The 19,073-nt window shown below is 44.4% G+C and overlaps 1 protein-coding gene across 6 annotated transcripts in view; it reads right to left on the bottom strand.

Moving 5' to 3' along the window:
* The window catches only part of LOC130367768 (potassium channel subfamily T member 2-like), a 333,948-nt gene that overhangs the window by 191,912 nt on the left and 122,963 nt on the right, over positions 1–19,073 (bottom strand). For all 6 annotated transcript variants that reach the window (XM_056570514.1, XM_056570517.1, XM_056570518.1 and 3 more), the window contains exons 7-8: positions 18,069–18,143; positions 965–1,048 (exon numbers count right to left, since the gene is read on the bottom strand). In XM_056570514.1, coding sequence (XP_056426489.1) covers positions 965–1,048; positions 18,069–18,143 — 159 coding nt within the window. The remainder of the gene's footprint in view (positions 1–964; positions 1,049–18,068; positions 18,144–19,073) is intronic.

Here is a 19,073-nt window from a genome sequence, read left to right as displayed (position 1 = left end):
GTGCTTTGAGGAGAGGCCTAGCTCAAATCTAATCTCTCTGGTCATCCTGCAAGGATTACTCGCACGGTGGTAGTTCATGCCCCTGCGGAAAAGGCTCCAGTACCTTGACAGGACTCTACCTACCAGGATTCTTCCTTCCGCCTCAGAAGTCCATATTCATTTGTTTGGTGTAAGCACTACAAGTCCCAGCAAGACAACAGGGCTCCCAAGGGGTTACGCTGTGCTCTTTCACCTAAAGCCAGCTGTACATGTATTACCATCTGCACCCAGCTTAGTAAAGCCAGTAGAGATGAGCGAACTTACAGTAAATTCGATTCGTCACGAACTTCTCGGCTCGGCAGTTGATGTCTTTTCCTGCATAAATTAGTTCAGCTTTCCGGTGCTCCGGTGGGCTGGAAAAGGTGGATACAGTCCTAGGAGACTCTTTCCTAGGAATGTATCCACCTTTTCCAGCCCACCGGAGCACCTGAAGGCTGAACTAATTTACACAGGAAAAGTCATCAACTGCCGAGCCGAGAAGTTCGTGACGAATAGAATTTACTGTAAGTTCGCTCATCTCTAAAAGCCAGTTATCCGTCACCTGACGTCGGTGTGTTCATTTATTCCCCATGTCTGGCCCAGAAGAAGCTGTCTCCAACCTCGGACCGTGTATAGGATAACAGTGCCCTGGCGTCACGAAGTGAACAGGTGTTCTTACTAACTTCTTCCTTAAATAAGCCTGTGATGAAACGGGACTGCCTTACCTACATCCCTCTATAGCAATGGTGTCCAAACTGTGGCCCCCCTGATGTTGCAAAACTACAACTCCCAGCATGCCCGGACAGCCAACGGCTGTCCGGGCATGCTGGGAGTTGTAGTTTTGCAACGTCAGGAGGGCCACAGTTTGAACACCATTGCTCTATAATGTTTGCTTAAAACCTATAAAGAAGAGCAAGGAGGAAACCATCTTTAACCACAGTCTTACAATCATGTTCTCCAGCGCATGCTTGGCCAGCCAGCAGTTTAGGAAGACGGGGATGTAAAGGCTTCTCAAGGGTGGCCAAAAAACCTAAAAAAAAAAAAAAACAAGCAAACAGGGATATCAGTGCAAGAAGCAACAGAATTAGGGAAATGCCGCATCTCGTCCTATACTCCAGCCACATCCCGAGCTGCATCCGTATTTCGAATGCAGCTCTGGGTGCGAACGGAGAACAAGAACTTTTCCCAGATATCAACGCGACTATTCGCAACGGTTATGGAACTTCTACGTCAAGCCGTGAAGTGAAGGTGTTGGATTTTTCTGAACAGCGTCAGTCCACAGCTCTTAAGTGCATTTGGTGTTTACTATTCGCCCACCGGGTCCTAATAACGGCCCGCGGCTGATTATAGGGGACTGAGGCACTCCTAGAGAATAGTTCTAAGGAAGGAGCCTCCGGGAGAGGGGCAGGTCTCCTACCTATCCGCTTGATGGATGTGGGACGTGAGTGGCAGCTGTACCCAGTGCCAGCGTCACTTCACACCCCTCCCCCCCCCCAGTGGGCAGCCAGAGAATGGGCAAATGACATTACCCGACAGGTGCTACTTAAAGTAAAAGGCAAGACGCCAAGAAAAGGTAGAAGGAAGAAAATGTGCGATACTAAAGAAATCAGGGCTGTTCTACACCCGGGGGCTTATTGTATTAATAGGAATTTAGGTTGTAATTATGGTGCGCCAGAATGTACTACTCTATACAGATCCGCGATCTCCCCCTCTTCTGCCTTTCCAGGTGTTGTGAAACTACAAGTCTCAGCAGTGAAATTAAGTTTTCTGATCTGCAGTTTTTCAGTATACGTCAATTCTGCCATAGTATTACAGATACATACAGTCCAGTAATCCGCCATAGTATTATGGATATATACAGTCCAGTAATCCGCCATAGTATTACAGATATATACAGTCCAGTAATCCACCATAGTATTACAGATACATACAGTCCAGTAATCCACCATAGTATTACAGATACATACAGTCCAGTAATCCGCCATAGTATTACTGATACATACAGTCCAGTAATCCGCCATAGTATTATGGATACATACAGTCCAGTAATCCGCCATAGTATTACAGATATATACAGTCCAGTAATCCACCATAGTATTACAGATATATACAGTCCAGTAATCCGCCATAGTATTACAGATACATACAGTCCAGTAATCCACCATAGTATTACAGATACATACAGTCCAGTAATCCGCCATAGTATTACAGATACATACAGTCCAGTAATCCACCATAGTATTATGGATATATACAGTCCAGTAATCCGCCATAGTATTATGGATACATACAGTCCAGTAATCCGCCATAGTATTACAGATATATACAGTCCAGTAATCCGCCATAGTATTACAGATATATACAGTCCAGTAATCCGCCATAATATTACTGATACATACAGTCCAGTAATCCGCCATAGTATTATGGATACATACAGTCCAGTAATCCGCCATAGTATTACAGATATATACAGTCCAGTAATCCGCCATAGTATTACAGATACATACAGTCCAGTAATCCGCCATAGTATTATGGATACATACAGTCCAGTAATCCGCCATAGTATTACAGATACATACAGTCCAGTAATCCGCCATAGTATTACAGATATATACAGTCCAGTAATCCGCCATAGTATTATGGATATATACAGTCCAGTAATCCTCCATAGTATTACAGATACATACAGTCCAGTAATCCACCATAGTATTATGGATATATACAGTCCAGTAATCCGCCATAGTATTACAGATATATACAGTCCAGTAATCCACCATAGTATTACAGATACATACAGTCCAGTAATCCGCCATAGTATTACAGATATATACAGTCCAGTAATCCACCATAGTATTACAGATACATACAGTCCAGTAATCCGCCATAGTATTACAGATACATACAGTCCAGTAATCCACCATAGTATTACAGATATATACAGTCCAGTAATCCGCCATAGTATTATGGATATATACAGTCCAGTAATCCGCCATAGTATTACAGATATATACAGTCCAGTAATCCGCCATAGTATTACAGATACATACAGTCCAGTAATCCGCCATAGTATTACAGATATATACAGTCCAGTAATCCGCCATAGTATTATGGATATATACAGTCCAGTAATCCTCCATAGTATTACAGATACATACAGTCCAGTAATCCACCATAGTATTACAGATACATACAGTCCAGTAATCCGCCATAGTATTACAGATACATACAGTCCAGTAATCCGCCATAGTATTATGGATATATACAGTCCAGTAATCCGCCATAGTATTACTGATATATACAGTCCAGTAATCCGCCATAGTATTACAGATACATACAGTCCAGTAATCCACCATAGTATTACAGATACATACAGTCCAGTAATCCGCCATAGTATTATGGATATATACAGTCCAGTAATCCGCCATAGTATTACAGATACATACAGTCCAGTAATCCGCCATAGTATTACAGATATATACAGTCCAGTAATCCGCCATAGTATTACAGATATATACAGTCCAGTAATCCGCCATAATATTACTGATACATACAGTCCAGTAATCCGCCATAGTATTATGGATACATACAGTCCAGTAATCCACCATAGTATTACAGATACATACAGTCCAGTAATCCACCATAGTATTACAGATACATACAGTCCAGTAATCCGCCATAGTATTACTGATATATACAGTCCAGTAATCCACCATAGTATTACAGATACATACAGTCCAGTAATCCGCCATAGTATTATGGATATATACAGTCCAGTAATCCGCCATAGTATTACAGATATATACAGTCCAGTAATCCGCCATAGTATTACAGATATATACAGTCCAGTAATCCGCCATAGTATTACAGATACATACAGTCCAGTAATCCGCCATAGTATTACAGATATATACAGTCCAGTAATCCGCCATAGTATTACAGATATATACAGTCCAGTAATCCGCCATAGTATTACAGATACATACAGTCCAGTAATCCACCATAGTATTATGGATATATACAGTCCAGTAATCCGCCATAGTATTACTGATACATACAGTCCAGTAATCCACCATAGTATTACAGATATATACAGTCCAGTAATCCGCCATAGTATTACTGATATATACAGTCCAGTAATCCGCCATAGTATTACAGATATATACAGTCCAGTAATCCGCCATAGTATTACAGATATATACAGTCCAGTAATCCGCCATAGTATTACAGATATATACAGTCCAGTAATCCGCCATAGTATTACAGATACATACAGTCCAGTAATCCACCATAGTATTACTGATATATACAGTCCAGTAATCCGTCATAGTATTACAGATATATACAGTCCAGTAATCCGCCATAATATTACTGATACATACAGTCCAGTAATCCGCCATAGTATTACTGATATATACAGTCCAGTAATCCGCCATAATATTACTGATACATACAGTCCAGTAATCCGCCATAATATTACTGATACATACAGTCCAGTAATCCGCCATAATATTACTGATACATACAGTCCAGTAATCCGCCATAGTATTACAGATACATACAGTCCAGTAATCCTCCATAGTATTATGGATATATACAGTCCAGTAATCCTCCATAGTATTATGGATATATACAGTCCAGTAATCCGCCATAGTATTACAGATACATACAGTCCAGTAATCCACCATAGTATTACAGATATATACAGTCCAGTAATCCGCCATAGTATTATGGATATATACAGTCCAGTAATCCGCCATAGTATTACAGATATATACAGTCCAGTAATCCACCATAGTATTACAGATACATACAGTCCAGTAATCCACCATAGTATTACAGATATATACAGTCCAGTAATCCGCCATAGTATTACAGATACATACAGTCCAGTAATCCGCCATAGTATTATGGATATATACAGTCCAGTAATCCGCCATAGTATTACAGATACATACAGTCCAGTAATCCGCCATAGTATTACAGATACATACAGTCCAGTAATCCACCATAGTATTACAGATACATACATTCCAGTAATCCGCCATAGTATTATGGATATATACAGTCCAGTAATCCGCCATAGTATTACTGATACATACAGTCCAGTAATCCGCCATAGTATTACAGATATATACAGTCCAGTTATCCGCCATAGTATTACAGATACATACAGTCCAGTAATCCACCATAGTATTACAGATATATACAGTCCAGTAATCCGCCATAGTATTACAGATACATACAGTCCAGTAATCCACCATAGTATTACAGATACATACAGTCCAGTAATCCGCCATAGTATTATGGATATATACAGTCCAGTAATCCACCATAGTATTACAGATACATACAGTCCAGTAATCCGCCATAGTATTATGGATATATACAGTCCAGTAATCCACCATAGTATTACTGATATATACAGTCCAGTAATCCGCCATAGTATTACGGATACATACAGTCCAGTAATCCGCCATAGTATTACAGATACATACAGTCCAGTAATCCGCCATAGTATTACAGATACATACAGTCCAGTAATCCGCCATAGTATTATGGATATATACAGTCCAGTAATCCACCATAGTATTACTGATATATACAGTCCAGTAATCCGCCATAGTATTACGGATATATACAGTCCAGTAATCCGCCATAGTATTACAGATACATACAGTCCAGTAATCCGCCATAGTATTACAGATATATACAGTCCAGTAATCCGCCATAGTATTACAGATATATACAGTCCAGTAATCCACCATAGTATTACTGATACATACAGTCCAGTAATCCGCCATAGTATTACAGATATATACAGTCCAGTAATCCGCCATAGTATTACAGATATATACAGTCCAGTAATCCGCCATAGTATTACAGATACATACAGTCCAGTAATCCGCCATAGTATTACAGATATATACAGTCCAGTAATCCACCATAGTATTACAGATATATACAGTCCAGTAATCCGCCATAGTATTATGGATACATACAGTCCAGTAATCCGCCATAGTATTACTGATACATACAGTCCAGTAATCCGCCATAGTATTACAGATATATACAGTCCAGTAATCCGCCATAGTATTACAGATACATACAGTCCAGTAATCCGCCATAGTATTACAGATATATACAGTCCAGTAATCCACCATAGTATTACAGATATATACAGTCCATTAATCCGCCATAGTATTACAGATACATACAGTCCAGTAATCCGCCATAGTATTACAGATATATACAGTCCAGTAATCCGCCATAGTATTACAGATACATACAGTCCAGTAATCCGCCATAGTATTACAGATATATACAGTCCAGTAATCCACCATAGTATTACAGATACATACAGTCCAGTAATCCGCCATAGTATTACAGATACATACAGTCCAGTAATCCGCCATAGTATTACAGATATATACAGTCCAGTAATCCGCCATAGTATTACAGATACATACAGTCCAGTAATCCACCATAGTATTACAGATACATACAGTCCAGTAATCCGCCATAGTATTATGGATATATACAGTCCAGTAATCCGCCATAGTATTACTGATACATACAGTCCAGTAATCCACCATAGTATTATGGATATATACAGTCCAGTAATCCGCCATAGTATTACAGATACATACAGTCCAGTAATCCACCATAGTATTACTGATATATACAGTCCAGTAATCCGCCATAGTATTACTGATATATACATTCCAGTAATCCGCCATAGTATTACAGATACATACAGTCCAGTAATCCACCATAGTATTATGGATATATACAGTCCAGTAATCCGCCATAGTATTATGGATACATACAGTCCAGTAATCCACCATAGTATTATGGATATATACAGTCCAGTAATCCGCCATAGTATTACAGATATATACAGTCCAGTAATCCGCCATAGTATTACAGATACATACAGTCCAGTAATCCGCCATAGTATTACAGATACATACAGTCCAGTAATCCGCCATAGTATTATGGATATATACAGTCCAGTAATCCGCCATAGTATTACAGATACATACAGTCCAGTAATCCGCCATAGTATTACTGATATATACAGTCCAGTAATCCGCCATAGTATTACAGATATATACAGTCCAGTAATCCGCCATAGTATTACAGATACATACAGTCCAGTAATCCGCCATAATATTACTGATACATACAGTCCAGTAATCCGCCATAGTATTACAGATACATACAGTCCAGTAATCCGCCATAATATTACTGATACATACAGTCCAGTAATCCGCCATAATATTACTGATACATACAGTCCAGTAATCCGCCATAGTATTACAGATACATACAGTCCAGTAATCCGCCATAGTATTACAGATACATACAGTCCAGTAATCCGCCATAGTATTACAGATACATACAGTCCAGTAATCCGCCATAGTATTACAGATATATACAGTCCAGTAATCCGCCATAGTATTACAGATACATACAGTCCAGTAATCCGCCATAGTATTACTGATACATACAGTCCCACCACTTGTATTCCGTTCTCATAACCGGATAATCCCTTTAATAAAAATGTATTTAAAGCGTACCTGTCAGATCCTCTAAAAATAAGAATAAATAATGTTACTCAGTACTTAATCCTGATCACGTACATCAATCATTTTCCTGCCTCTATCCCCTATATTTATTATAAAAATCCCTCTTTTCATTAGCTCACAGTGTTAGAAATCCTCTTAGGGGAAGGGGGCATGTCCTTTCCTTGTGGTGGTGGAAGGTGATTGGTGTGTGGTGGGAAGGGGCATTTCCCTCCTTGTGGTGGTGGGAGGTGATTGGTGTGCGGCGGGAGGGGGCATGTCCCTCCCTTGTGGTGATGGGAGGTGATTTGTGTGTGGTGGAAGGGGTGTGTCCCTCCTTGTGGTGATGGGAGGTGATTGGTGTGTGGTAGAAGGGGGCGTGTCCCTCCCTTGTGGTAGTGGGAGGTGATTGGTGTGTGGTAGAAGGGGTGTGTCCCTCCTTGTGGTGGTAGGAGGAGATTGGTGTGTGGTGGGAGGGGGCGTGTGCCTCGTTGTGGTGGTGGGAGGTGATTGGTTTGTGGTGGGAGAGGGCATGTCCCTACCTTGTGGTGGTGGGAGGTGATTGGTGTGTGGTGGGAGGGGGCATGTCCCTCCTTGTGGTGGTGGGAGGTGATAGGTGTGTGGTTGTAAGGGGTGTATCCCTCCTTATGGTGGTGGGAGGTGATTGGTGTGTGGTGGGAGGGGGCGTGTCCCTCCTTTGTGGTGGTGGGAGGTGATTGGTGTGTGGTAGAAGGGGTGTGTCCCTCCTTGTGGTGGTGGGAGGTGATTGGTGTGTGGAGGGAGGGGGCATGTCCCTCCCTTGTGGTGGTGGGAGGTGATTGGTGCGTCTGCTCATGCAGCCTTGTCCATGAGTCATCTCTTGACCAAGCTGCTGCTGCTGCAGGACTGGTTAGTGTCCCAGTAGGTAAAGGGACCCGTAGTGGTGGGATTTACCGAGGCCTTTTTCTTTATTAAATATTCAAAAAAATGTAAACTACATCACAAAAGGTCTTTAACTTTCATCAGTAACAACATATAAAATGTTTTTGGTTCTGACAGTAACCATTTAGAAGACGTGCATCTATCCAAGTTCTGCCCAGACGCCTCCAGCAGGTACTCAGATATAGACTCCACTATAGACTCCACTATTTTAGATCCCGTGTCGGGGGGGGGGGGGGGGGGGACACACTGAATTACTGCCATAGACCAGTGGTCTCAAACTGTGGCTCTCCAGATGTTGCAAAACTTCAACTCCCGGCATGCTGGGAGTTAAATTTTTTGCAACATCTGGAGAGCCACAGTTTGAGACCACAGTTCACTCTTGGTGCGGATAGAATATATTCATTTTCTATATAGTAAAAATCATCAGTCACTGACAATACCGAGCCGCTGGGCTGTGTACTCTAGCTGGGGCTTGGCATGTGGCTGACGCTATTGCAGATATCTAACAATACATCTACGTAGCCGTTCTCATTTGACATCTGGGGTGTTAGTGCCCCGAAGGGACATTTAGATATCATCTTTGGTAATAGAAGTAGAGTGAGGAGTAAATAAACAACAACAGTAAAACAGGTTTGCTTCAGATTTGCATGGCCAAAAAGACTAAAGCTGCCACTATACAACTGAGACGACTGTATAGCACTCAAATAATACCTCCATACTGTGCTAAAATAATACAATCATACAGTACTCAGATAAAACCAACACAGTAAATGTATATCACTATACAGTGCTCAAATGCCATCATAGAGAAATTAAATAACATCACTATACCGTGCTCAAATAATATCACCATACAGTGCTCAAATGCCATCATAGAGAAATTAAATAACATCACTATACCGTGCTCAAATAATATCACTACACAGTGCTCAAAAATACCACGAACACTGCTTAGATAATACCATGATAAAGCGCTAAAAGAATACCATATAAAAGTGCTGAAATAATATCACCATACTGTGCTGAAATAATATCACCATACTGTGCTGAAATAATATTACCATACAGTGCTCAAATGCCATCATACAGAAATTAGATAACATCACTATACAATGTTCAAATAATATCACCATACAGTGCTCAAAAATACCACCGAATACTGCTTAGATAATATCATGATAAAGCGCAAAAAGAATACCATATAAAAGTGCTGAAATAATATCACCATACTGTGCTGAAATAATATCACCATACAGTGCTGAAATAATATCACCATACTGTGCTGAAATAATATCACAATACACTGCTGAAATAATATCACCATACACTGCTGAAATAATATCACAATACACTGCTGAAATAATATCACTATACAGTGCTTGTTACGCCGAGCGCTCCGGGTCCCCGCTCCTCCCCGGAGCGCTCGCTACACTCTCTCCGCTGCAGCGCTCCGGTCAGATCCACTGACCCGGGGCGCTGCGATTCTGCTTCCAGCCGGGATGCGATTCGCGATGCGGGTAGCGCCCGCTCGCGATGCGCACCCCGGCTCCCGTACCTGACTCGCTCTCCCTCGGTCCTGTCCCGGCGCGCGCGGCCCCGCTCCCTAGGGCGCGCGCGCGCCGGGTCTTTGCGATTTAAAGGGCCACTGCGCCGCTGATTGGCGCAGTGATTCCAATTAGTGTCTTCACCTGTGCACTTCCCTATATCACCTCACTTCCCCTGCACTTCCCTGCCGGATCTTGTTGCCATTGTGCCAGTGAAAGCGTTCCTTGTATGTTCCTAGCCTGTGTTCCAGACCTCCTGCCGTTGCCCCTGACTACGATCCTTGCTGCCTGCCCCGACCTTCTGCTACGTCCGACCTTGCTTCTGTCTACTCCCTTGTACCGCGCCTATCTTCAGCAGCCAGAGAGGTTGAGCCGTTGCTAGTGGATACGACCTGGTCACTACCGCCGCAGCAAGACCATCCCGCTTTGCGGCGGGCTCTGGTGAAAACCAGTAGTGACTTAGAACCGATCCACTAGCACGGTCCACGCCAATCCCTCTCTGGCACAGAGGATCCACTACCCGCCAGCCGGCATCGTGACAGTAGATCCGGCCATGGATCCCGCTGAAGTTCCTCTGCCAGTTGTCGCTGACCTCACCACGGTGGTCGCCCAGCAGTCACAACAGATAGCGCAACAAGGCCAACAGCTGTCTCAACTGACCGTTATGCTACAACAGTTACTACCACAGCTTCAGCAGTCATCTCCTCCGCCTGCTCCTGCACCTCCTCCGCAGCGAGTGGCCGCTCCTGGGCTACGCCTATCCTTGCCGGATAAATTTGATGGGGACTCTAAGTTTTGCCGTGGCTTTCTTTCCCAATGTTCCCTGCATCTGGAGATGATGTCGGACCTGTTTCCCACTGAAAGGTCTAAGGTGGCTTTCGTAGTCAGCCTTCTGTCCGGAAAAGCCCTGTCATGGGCCACACCGCTCTGGGACCGCAATGACCCCGTCACTGCCTCTGTACACTCCTTCTTCTCGGAAATCCGAAGTGTCTTTGAGGAACCTGCCCGAGCCTCTTCTGCTGAGACTGCCCTGTTGAACCTGGTCCAGGGTAATTCTTCCGTTGGCGAGTACGCCGTACAATTCCGTACTCTTGCTTCAGAATTGTCCTGGAATAATGAGGCCCTCTGCGCGACCTTTAAAAAAGGCCTATCCAGCAACATTAAAGATGTTCTGGCCGCACGAGAAATTCCTGCTAATCTACATGAACTTATTCACCTAGCCACTCACATTGACATGCGTTTTTCCGAAAGGCATCAGGAGCTCCGCCAAGATATGGACTCTGTTCGCACGAGGCGTTTCTTCTCCTCGGCTCCTCTCTCCTCTGGTCCCCTGCAATCTGTTCCTGTGCCTCCCGCCGTGGAGGCTATGCAGGTCGACCGGTCTCGCCTGACACCTCAAGAGAGGACACGACGCCGCATGGAGAACCTCTGCCTGTACTGTGCTAGTACCGAACACTTCCTGAGGGATTGTCCTATCCGTCCTCCCCGCCTGGAAAGACGTACGCTGACTCCGCACAAAGGTGAGACAGTCCTTGATGTCTACTCTGCTTCTCCACGTCTTACTGTGCCTGTGCGGATGTCTGCCTCTGCCTTCTCCTTCTCTACCGTGGCCTTCTTGGACTCTGGATCTGCAGGAAATTTTATTTTGGCCTCTCTCGTCAACAGGTTCAACATCCCAGTGACCAGTCTCGCCAGACCCCTTTACATCAATTGTGTAAACAATGAAAGATTGGACTGTACCATACGCTTCCGCACGGAGCCCCTTCTAATGAGCATCGGATCTCATCACGAGAGGATTGAACTTTTGGTCCTCCCCAATTGCACCTCGGAAATTCTCCTTGGACTTCCCTGGCTTCAACTTCATTCCCCAACCCTGGATTGGTCCACTGGGGAGATCAAGAGTTGGGGGCCCTCTTGTTCCAAGGACTGTCTAAGACCGGTTCCCAGTAACCCTTGCCGTGACTCTGTGGTTCCCTCAGTAACCGGTCTCCCTAAGGCCTATATGGACTTCGCGGATGTTTTCTGCAAAAAACAAGCTGAGACTCTACCTCCTCACAGGCCTTATGATTGCCCTATCGACCTCCTCCCGGGTACTACTCCACCCCGGGGCAGAATTTATCCTCTCTCTGCCCCAGAGACTCTTGCCATGTCTGAGTATGTCCAGGAAAATTTAAAAAAGGGCTTTATCCGTAAATCCTCCTCTCCTGCCGGAGCTGGATTTTTCTTTGTGTCCAAAAAAGATGGCTCCCTACGTCCTTGCATTGACTACCGTGGTCTTAATAAAATCACGGTTAAGAACCGCTACCCCCTACCCCTCATCTCTGAACTCTTTGATCGCCTCCAAGGTGCCCACATCTTTACTAAATTGGACTTAAGAGGCGCCTATAACCTCATCCGCATCAGAGAGGGGGATGAGTGGAAAACGGCGTTTAACACCAGAGATGGACACTTTGAGTATCTGGTCATGCCCTTTGGCCTGTGCAACGCCCCTGCTGTCTTCCAAGACTTTGTCAATGAAATTTTTCGTGATCTGCTATACTCCTGTGTTGTTGTATATCTGGACGATATCCTAATTTTTTCTGCCAATCTAGAAGAACACCGCCAGCATGTCCGTATGGTTCTTCAGAGACTTCGTGACAATCAACTCTATGCCAAAATTGAGAAATGTCTGTTTGAATGCCAATCTCTTCCTTTTCTAGGATATTTGGTCTCTGGCCAGGGACTACAAATGGATCCAGACAAACTCTCTGCCGTCTTAGATTGGCCACGCCCCTCCGGACTCCGTGCTATCCAACGCTTTTTGGGGTTCGCCAATTATTACAGGCAATTTATTCCACATTTTTCTACCGTTGTGGCTCCTATCGTGGCTTTAACCAAAAAAAATGCCGATCCCAAGTCGTGGCCTCCTCAAGCGGAAGACGCCTTTAAACGACTCAAGTCTGCCTTTTCTTCGGCTCCCGTGCTCTCCAGACCTGACCCTTCCAAACCCTTCCTATTGGAGGTTGATGCCTCCTCAGTGGGAGCTGGAGCTGTTCTTTTACAAAAAAATTCTTCCAGGCATGCTGTCACTTGTGGTTTTTTTTCTAGGACCTTCTCTCCGGCGGAGAGGAACTACTCCATCGGGGATCGAGAGCTTCTAGCCATTAAATTAGCACTTGAGGAATGGAGGCATCTGCTGGAGGGATCAAGATTTCCAGTTATTATTTACACCGACCACAAGAACCTCTCCTACCTCCAGTCTGCCCAACGGCTGAATCCTCGCCAGGCCCGGTGGTCTCTGTTCTTTGCCCGATTTAATTTTGAGATTCACTTTCGTCCTGCCGATAAGAACATTAGGGCCGATGCTCTCTCTCGTTCCTCGGATGCCTCAGAAGTTGATCTCCCTCCGCAACACATCATTCCACCTGACTGCCTGATCTCCACTTCTCCAGCCTCCATCAGGCAAACTCCTCCAGGAAAGACCTTTGTTTCTCCACGCCAACGCCTCGGAATCCTCAAATGGGGTCACTCCTCCCATCTCGCTGGTCATGTGGGCATCAAGAAATCTGTGCAACTCATCTCCCGCTTCTATTGGTGGCCGACTCTGGAGACGGATGTTGTGGACTTTGTGCGAGCCTGCACTATCTGTGCCCGGGATAAGACTCCTCGCCAGAAGCCCGCTGGTTTTCTTCATCCCCTGCCTGTCCCCGAACAGCCTTGGTCTCTGATTGGTATGGATTTTATTACTGATTTACCCCCTTCCCGTGGCAACACTGTTATTTGGGTGGTCGTTGATCGATTCTCCAAAATGGCACATTTCATCCCTCTTCCTGGTCTTCCTTCAGCGCCTCAGTTGGCTAAACAATTTTTTGTACACATTTTTCGTCTTCACGGATTGCCTACGCAGATCGTCTCGGATAGAGGCGTCCAATTCGTGTCTAAATTCTGGAGGGCTCTCTGTAAACAACTCAAGATTAAATTAAATTTTTCTTCTGCATATCATCCCCAGTCCAATGGACAAGTAGAAAGAATTAACCAAGTCTTGGGTGATTATTTGCGACATTTTGTTTCCTCCCGCCAGGATGACTGGGCAGATCTCCTTCCATGGGCCGAATTCTCGTATAACTTCAGAGTCTCTGAATCTTCCTCCAAATCCCCATTTTTCGTGGTGTACGGCCGTCACCCTCTTCCCCCCCTCCCTACCCCCTTGCCCTCTGGTCTGCCCGCTGTGGATGAAATTTCTCGTGACCTTTCCATTATATGGAGAGAGACCCAAAATTCTCTCCTACAGGCTTCATCACGCATGAAGAGGTTCGCGGATAAGAAAAGAAGAGCTCCTCCCGTTTTTTCCCCTGGAGACAAGGTATGGCTCTCCGCTAAATATGTCCGCTTCCGTGTCCCTAGCTACAAGTTGGGACCACGCTATCTTGGTCCTTTCAAAATTTTGTGTCAAATTAATCCTGTCTCTTACAAACTTCTTCTTCCTCCTTCTCTTCGTATCCCTAATGCCTTTCACGTCTCTCTTCTTAAACCACTCATCCTCAACCGTTTTTCTCCCAAATCTGTTCCTCCCACTCCTGTTTCCGGCTCCTCGGACATCTTCTCTGTCAAAGAGATCTTAGCCTCTAAAAAGGTCAGAGGGAAAACTTTTTTTCTAGTGGACTGGGAGGGTTGTGGTCCTGAAGAGAGATCCTGGGAACCTGAGGACAACATCCTAGATAAAAGTCTGCTCCTCAGGTTCTCAGGCCCTAAAAAGAGGGGGAGACCCAAGGGGGGGGGTACTGTTACGCCGAGCGCTCCGGGTCCCCGCTCCTCCCCGGAGCGCTCGCTACACTCTCTCCGCTGCAGCGCTCCGGTCAGATCCACTGACCCGGGGCGCTGCGATTCTGCTTCCAGCCGGGATGCGATTCGCGATGCGGGTAGCGCCCGCTCGCGATGCGCACCCCGGCTCCCGTACCTGACTCGCTCTCCCTCGGTCCTGTCCCGGCGCGCGCGGCCCCGCTCCCTAGGGCGCGCGCGCGCCGGGTCTTTGCGATTTAAAGGGCCACTGCGCCGCTGATTGGCGCAGTGATTCCAATTAGTGTCTTCACCTGTGCACTTCCCTATATCACCTCACTTCCCCTGCACTTCCCTGCCGGATCTTGTTGCCATTGTGCCAGTGAAAGCGTTCCTTGTATGTTCCTAGCCTGTGTTCCAGACCTCCTGCCGTTGCCCCTGACTACGATCCTTGCTGCCTGCCCCGACCTTCTGCTACGTCCGACCTTGCTTCTGTCTACTCCCTTGTACCGCGCCTATCTTCAGCAGCCAGAGAGGTTGAGCCGTTGCTAGTGGATACGACCTGGTCACTACCGCCGCAGCAAGACCATCCCGCTTTGCGGCGGGCTCTGGTGAAAACCAGTAGTGACTTAGAACCGATCCACTAGCACGGTCCACGCCAATCCCTCTCTGGCACAGAGGATCCACTACCCGCCAGCCGGCATCGTGACAGTGCTGAAATAATATCACAATACACTGCTGAAATAATATCACCATACACTGCTGAAATAATATCACAATACACTGCTGAAATAATATCACCATACACTGCTGAAATAATATCACCATACACTGCTGAAATAATATCACAATACACTGCTGAAATAATATCACAATACACTGCTGAAATAATATCACCATACACTGCTGAAATAATATCACAATACACTGCTGAAATAATATCACTATACAGTGCTGAAATAATATCACAATACACTGCTGAAATAATATCACCATACACTGCTGAAATAATATCACAATACACTGCTGAAATAATATCACAATACACTGCTGAAATAATATCACAATACACTGCTGAAATAATATCACCATACACTGCTGAAATAATATCACAATACACTGCTGAAATAATATCACCATACACTGCTGAAATAATATCACCATACTGTGCTGAAATAATATCACCATACACTGCTGAAATAATATCACAATACACTGCTGAAATAATATCACCATACAGTGCTCAAAAGTACCACCATACACTGCTTGGATAATACCCTCATAAAGCGCTTTAAGTATACCATCATAAAGTGCTGAAATAATATCACCATACGCTAACCAAACAATGCAATGAAATACCTAAATAATACCAAAATACAGTGACCAGATAATTCCACCATACCATACTCAAAAAATACCACAGTGACCAAAAATACTACCCTACTCTGCCGAAATACTACCATACCATACTTAAATAATACCACCATACAGCACTCAAATAATACCTCCTTACTGTGCTCAAATAATATCACCACACAGTGTGCAGATAATACCACCATTCAGTACTCAAATAATAACCATATTGTGGCCATTTATTAATAACCAATAACACCATACTGTGACCACATATTACCACCATATTCTGCTGAAAAAATACTACCATAACTTACTCAAATAAAACCATCATACAGTGCTCAAATTATATAAGCATATATAAGTGCGTAAAGGGGTATTTCGGCTTTAGACATCTTATCCCCTATACAAAGGATAGGGGATAAGATGTATGATCGCAGGGGTCCTGCCGTTGGGACCCCTGTGATCTCCGTGCAGCCCCCGGCATTCTGTGGAATGGAGGGGTTTGTAGTGATAGGGGATAAGATGTATGATCGCAGGGGTCCTGCCGTTGGGACCCCTGGGTCCTGCCGTTGGGACCCCTGTGCTGCTCCTGAGACATGATGTCATGGTCACTCCCCCTCGTGAGGAGGGGGAGTGACCATGACATCACGTCTCAGGAGCAGCACCCGGAACAGTATGCAGGGGCTGCACGGAGATCGTGGGGGTCCCAGTGGCGGTAGCCCTGCGATCAGACATCTTATCCCCTATAATTTGGAGGCTGGAATACCCCTTTAAATTATACCACCATACAATACCTGAATAACATCACCATACAGCAACCAAATAATACCACCATTCCGTGTTAAGATAAAAATGACACCACAAAACCCTAATATACAGTGTCCAAATAACATTGCTATACGGGGACCAAATAACATCTCCATAAAAAAGAATATAACAGCAAAGTATAAACAATACCGCAATATAATTAAAGGGGTACTTCACTGGAAAACATTATTATTTTTAACCAACTGGTGCCAGAAAGTTAACCAAATTTGAAAAATTACTTCCATTTAAAACTCTTAACCCTTCCAGTACTTATCAGCTGCTGTATGCTACAGAGGAAGTTCTTTTATTTATGACTACGGTGCTCTCTGCTGACACCTCTGTCCATTTTAGGAACTGTCCAGAGCAGGAGAAAATCCCCATAGCAAACCTCTTTTGCTCTGGACAGTTCCTGACACGGACAGAGGTGTCAGCAGAGAGCACTGTGGCCAGACAGAAAGGCAATTCAAAAAGAAAAGAGTAGTATAAAGCAGCTGATAAGTACTGGAAGGATAAAGATTTTTTAACAGAAGTAATTTACAAATCTGGTTAACTTTCTGGCACCAGTTGATTTAAAAGAAGATGTTTTCCAGCGGAGTACCCCTTTTAATATGATGCTCGGCCCTAACTTTCCTGGAAACAGACGTAAAACAACCTTCCTGTGCCATTTAGCTTTCGATTTATTTGTCTATTTTAACCCTCTGTGTTGGCCATTTTTTTTTCTTGTTTACCGCTAGGGTTTTGGCCGGGTGCCTGCAGAGAAACCAACAAGTGATAAAAAAAAAAAAAAAAAAAAAAAAAAAATAAAATAAAAACACGTCACCCCTATGGCCTGAGCTGGAGCTAACAGCATTAAAAGCACTATAAATAATACCGCCATTATACCGCGCACCTCAATTCCCATATAAAAAAAAGCTCTTATTCTGCATGAATGGCTCCCGGGAAAGGTACACAGTAGATGACTGCTCGCAGCCTGTCTGCACATTAATAGGGAGAGCGCAGGAGCGGCGGCCGTATGGGATCCATGGGTCACTGGCTGCGCACATATGGCGAGGAGGAAGAGGATGGAAAGGGCAATGGGGGAGGACAGGGGGCTGATACTCACAGTAACAAAGAATGGCAGGGTATTGAACATCTCTAGAATAAATGGGAACCGCAGCACCTGCTCCCAGATGTTGCCCTAAAATAAAATACAAAATACATAATAAATACAAATACATAGCCATGTAGAAAGAGAGAGGCCAACGGTGCCCCTAGTGGCCTAAGAGGGGCAGAACATCTGTAGAGGCCCGACGGACAGTATCATTAGTGGGCACCTGTATAATATTTGCGAGATAGTATAGATATTCAGAGGGTAGTTCTTTATCATTTGGAGACAGTTTGGAGGCTGCGGACCTCCAGATGTTGCAAAACTACAACTCCCAGCATGCCCGGACAGCCGTTGGCTGTCCGGGCATGCTGGGGGTTGTAGTTTTGCAACATCTGGAGGTCCACAGTTTGCAGACCAGTGTTTTAGAGCAACATTTCCCCAGCCTGTGGCTCGCCAGCTGCTGCACAACTTTAGCCCAGACCCCTGATGAAGCTCTGAGGAGAGAAACATGTCAGGGAGGCTATGTGTTGTTTGAGTTTTTTAATAAACCTCGTTATATTTTATACCTGTTGTCAGAGATGTGCACAGACATTTTGGGGGCAGGGGCTGAACTGAAAGAAAAAAGCAAATTCTTATAATTATTTATATAAATGCCCACATAATAATGCCAGAGTCCCCAGGGCACTTATAGGAGGAACGTCAAAAGGGCAGGGGCTCAAGCCCCCTTTCTAGTCAACCTGTGTTTCTAGTCAACCTTGTTGTTAGGACTGCAGGCATCAGCAGTGTACATGATGTGATACGTTCAATGCTATGCGCAATGGGCGGATGCCTTCTTTATGTTACAGTGACACATCTTAAAGGGGTTATCCAGGAAAAAAAACGTTTTATATATATTCAACTGGTTCTAGAAAGTTAAACAGATTTGTAAATTACTTCTATTAAAAAATCTTAATCCTTTCAGTACGTATGAGCTTCTGAAGTTAAGGTTGTTCTTTTCTGTCTAAGTGCTCTCTGATGACA

Source organism: Hyla sarda, chromosome 4, assembly GCF_029499605.1.
Source record: "Hyla sarda isolate aHylSar1 chromosome 4, aHylSar1.hap1, whole genome shotgun sequence".
NCBI lineage: Eukaryota > Metazoa > Chordata > Amphibia > Anura > Hylidae > Hyla > Hyla sarda.
Note: the sequence above shows the minus strand (reverse complement) of the source record. Positions and strands in the feature narration are given on the sequence as shown.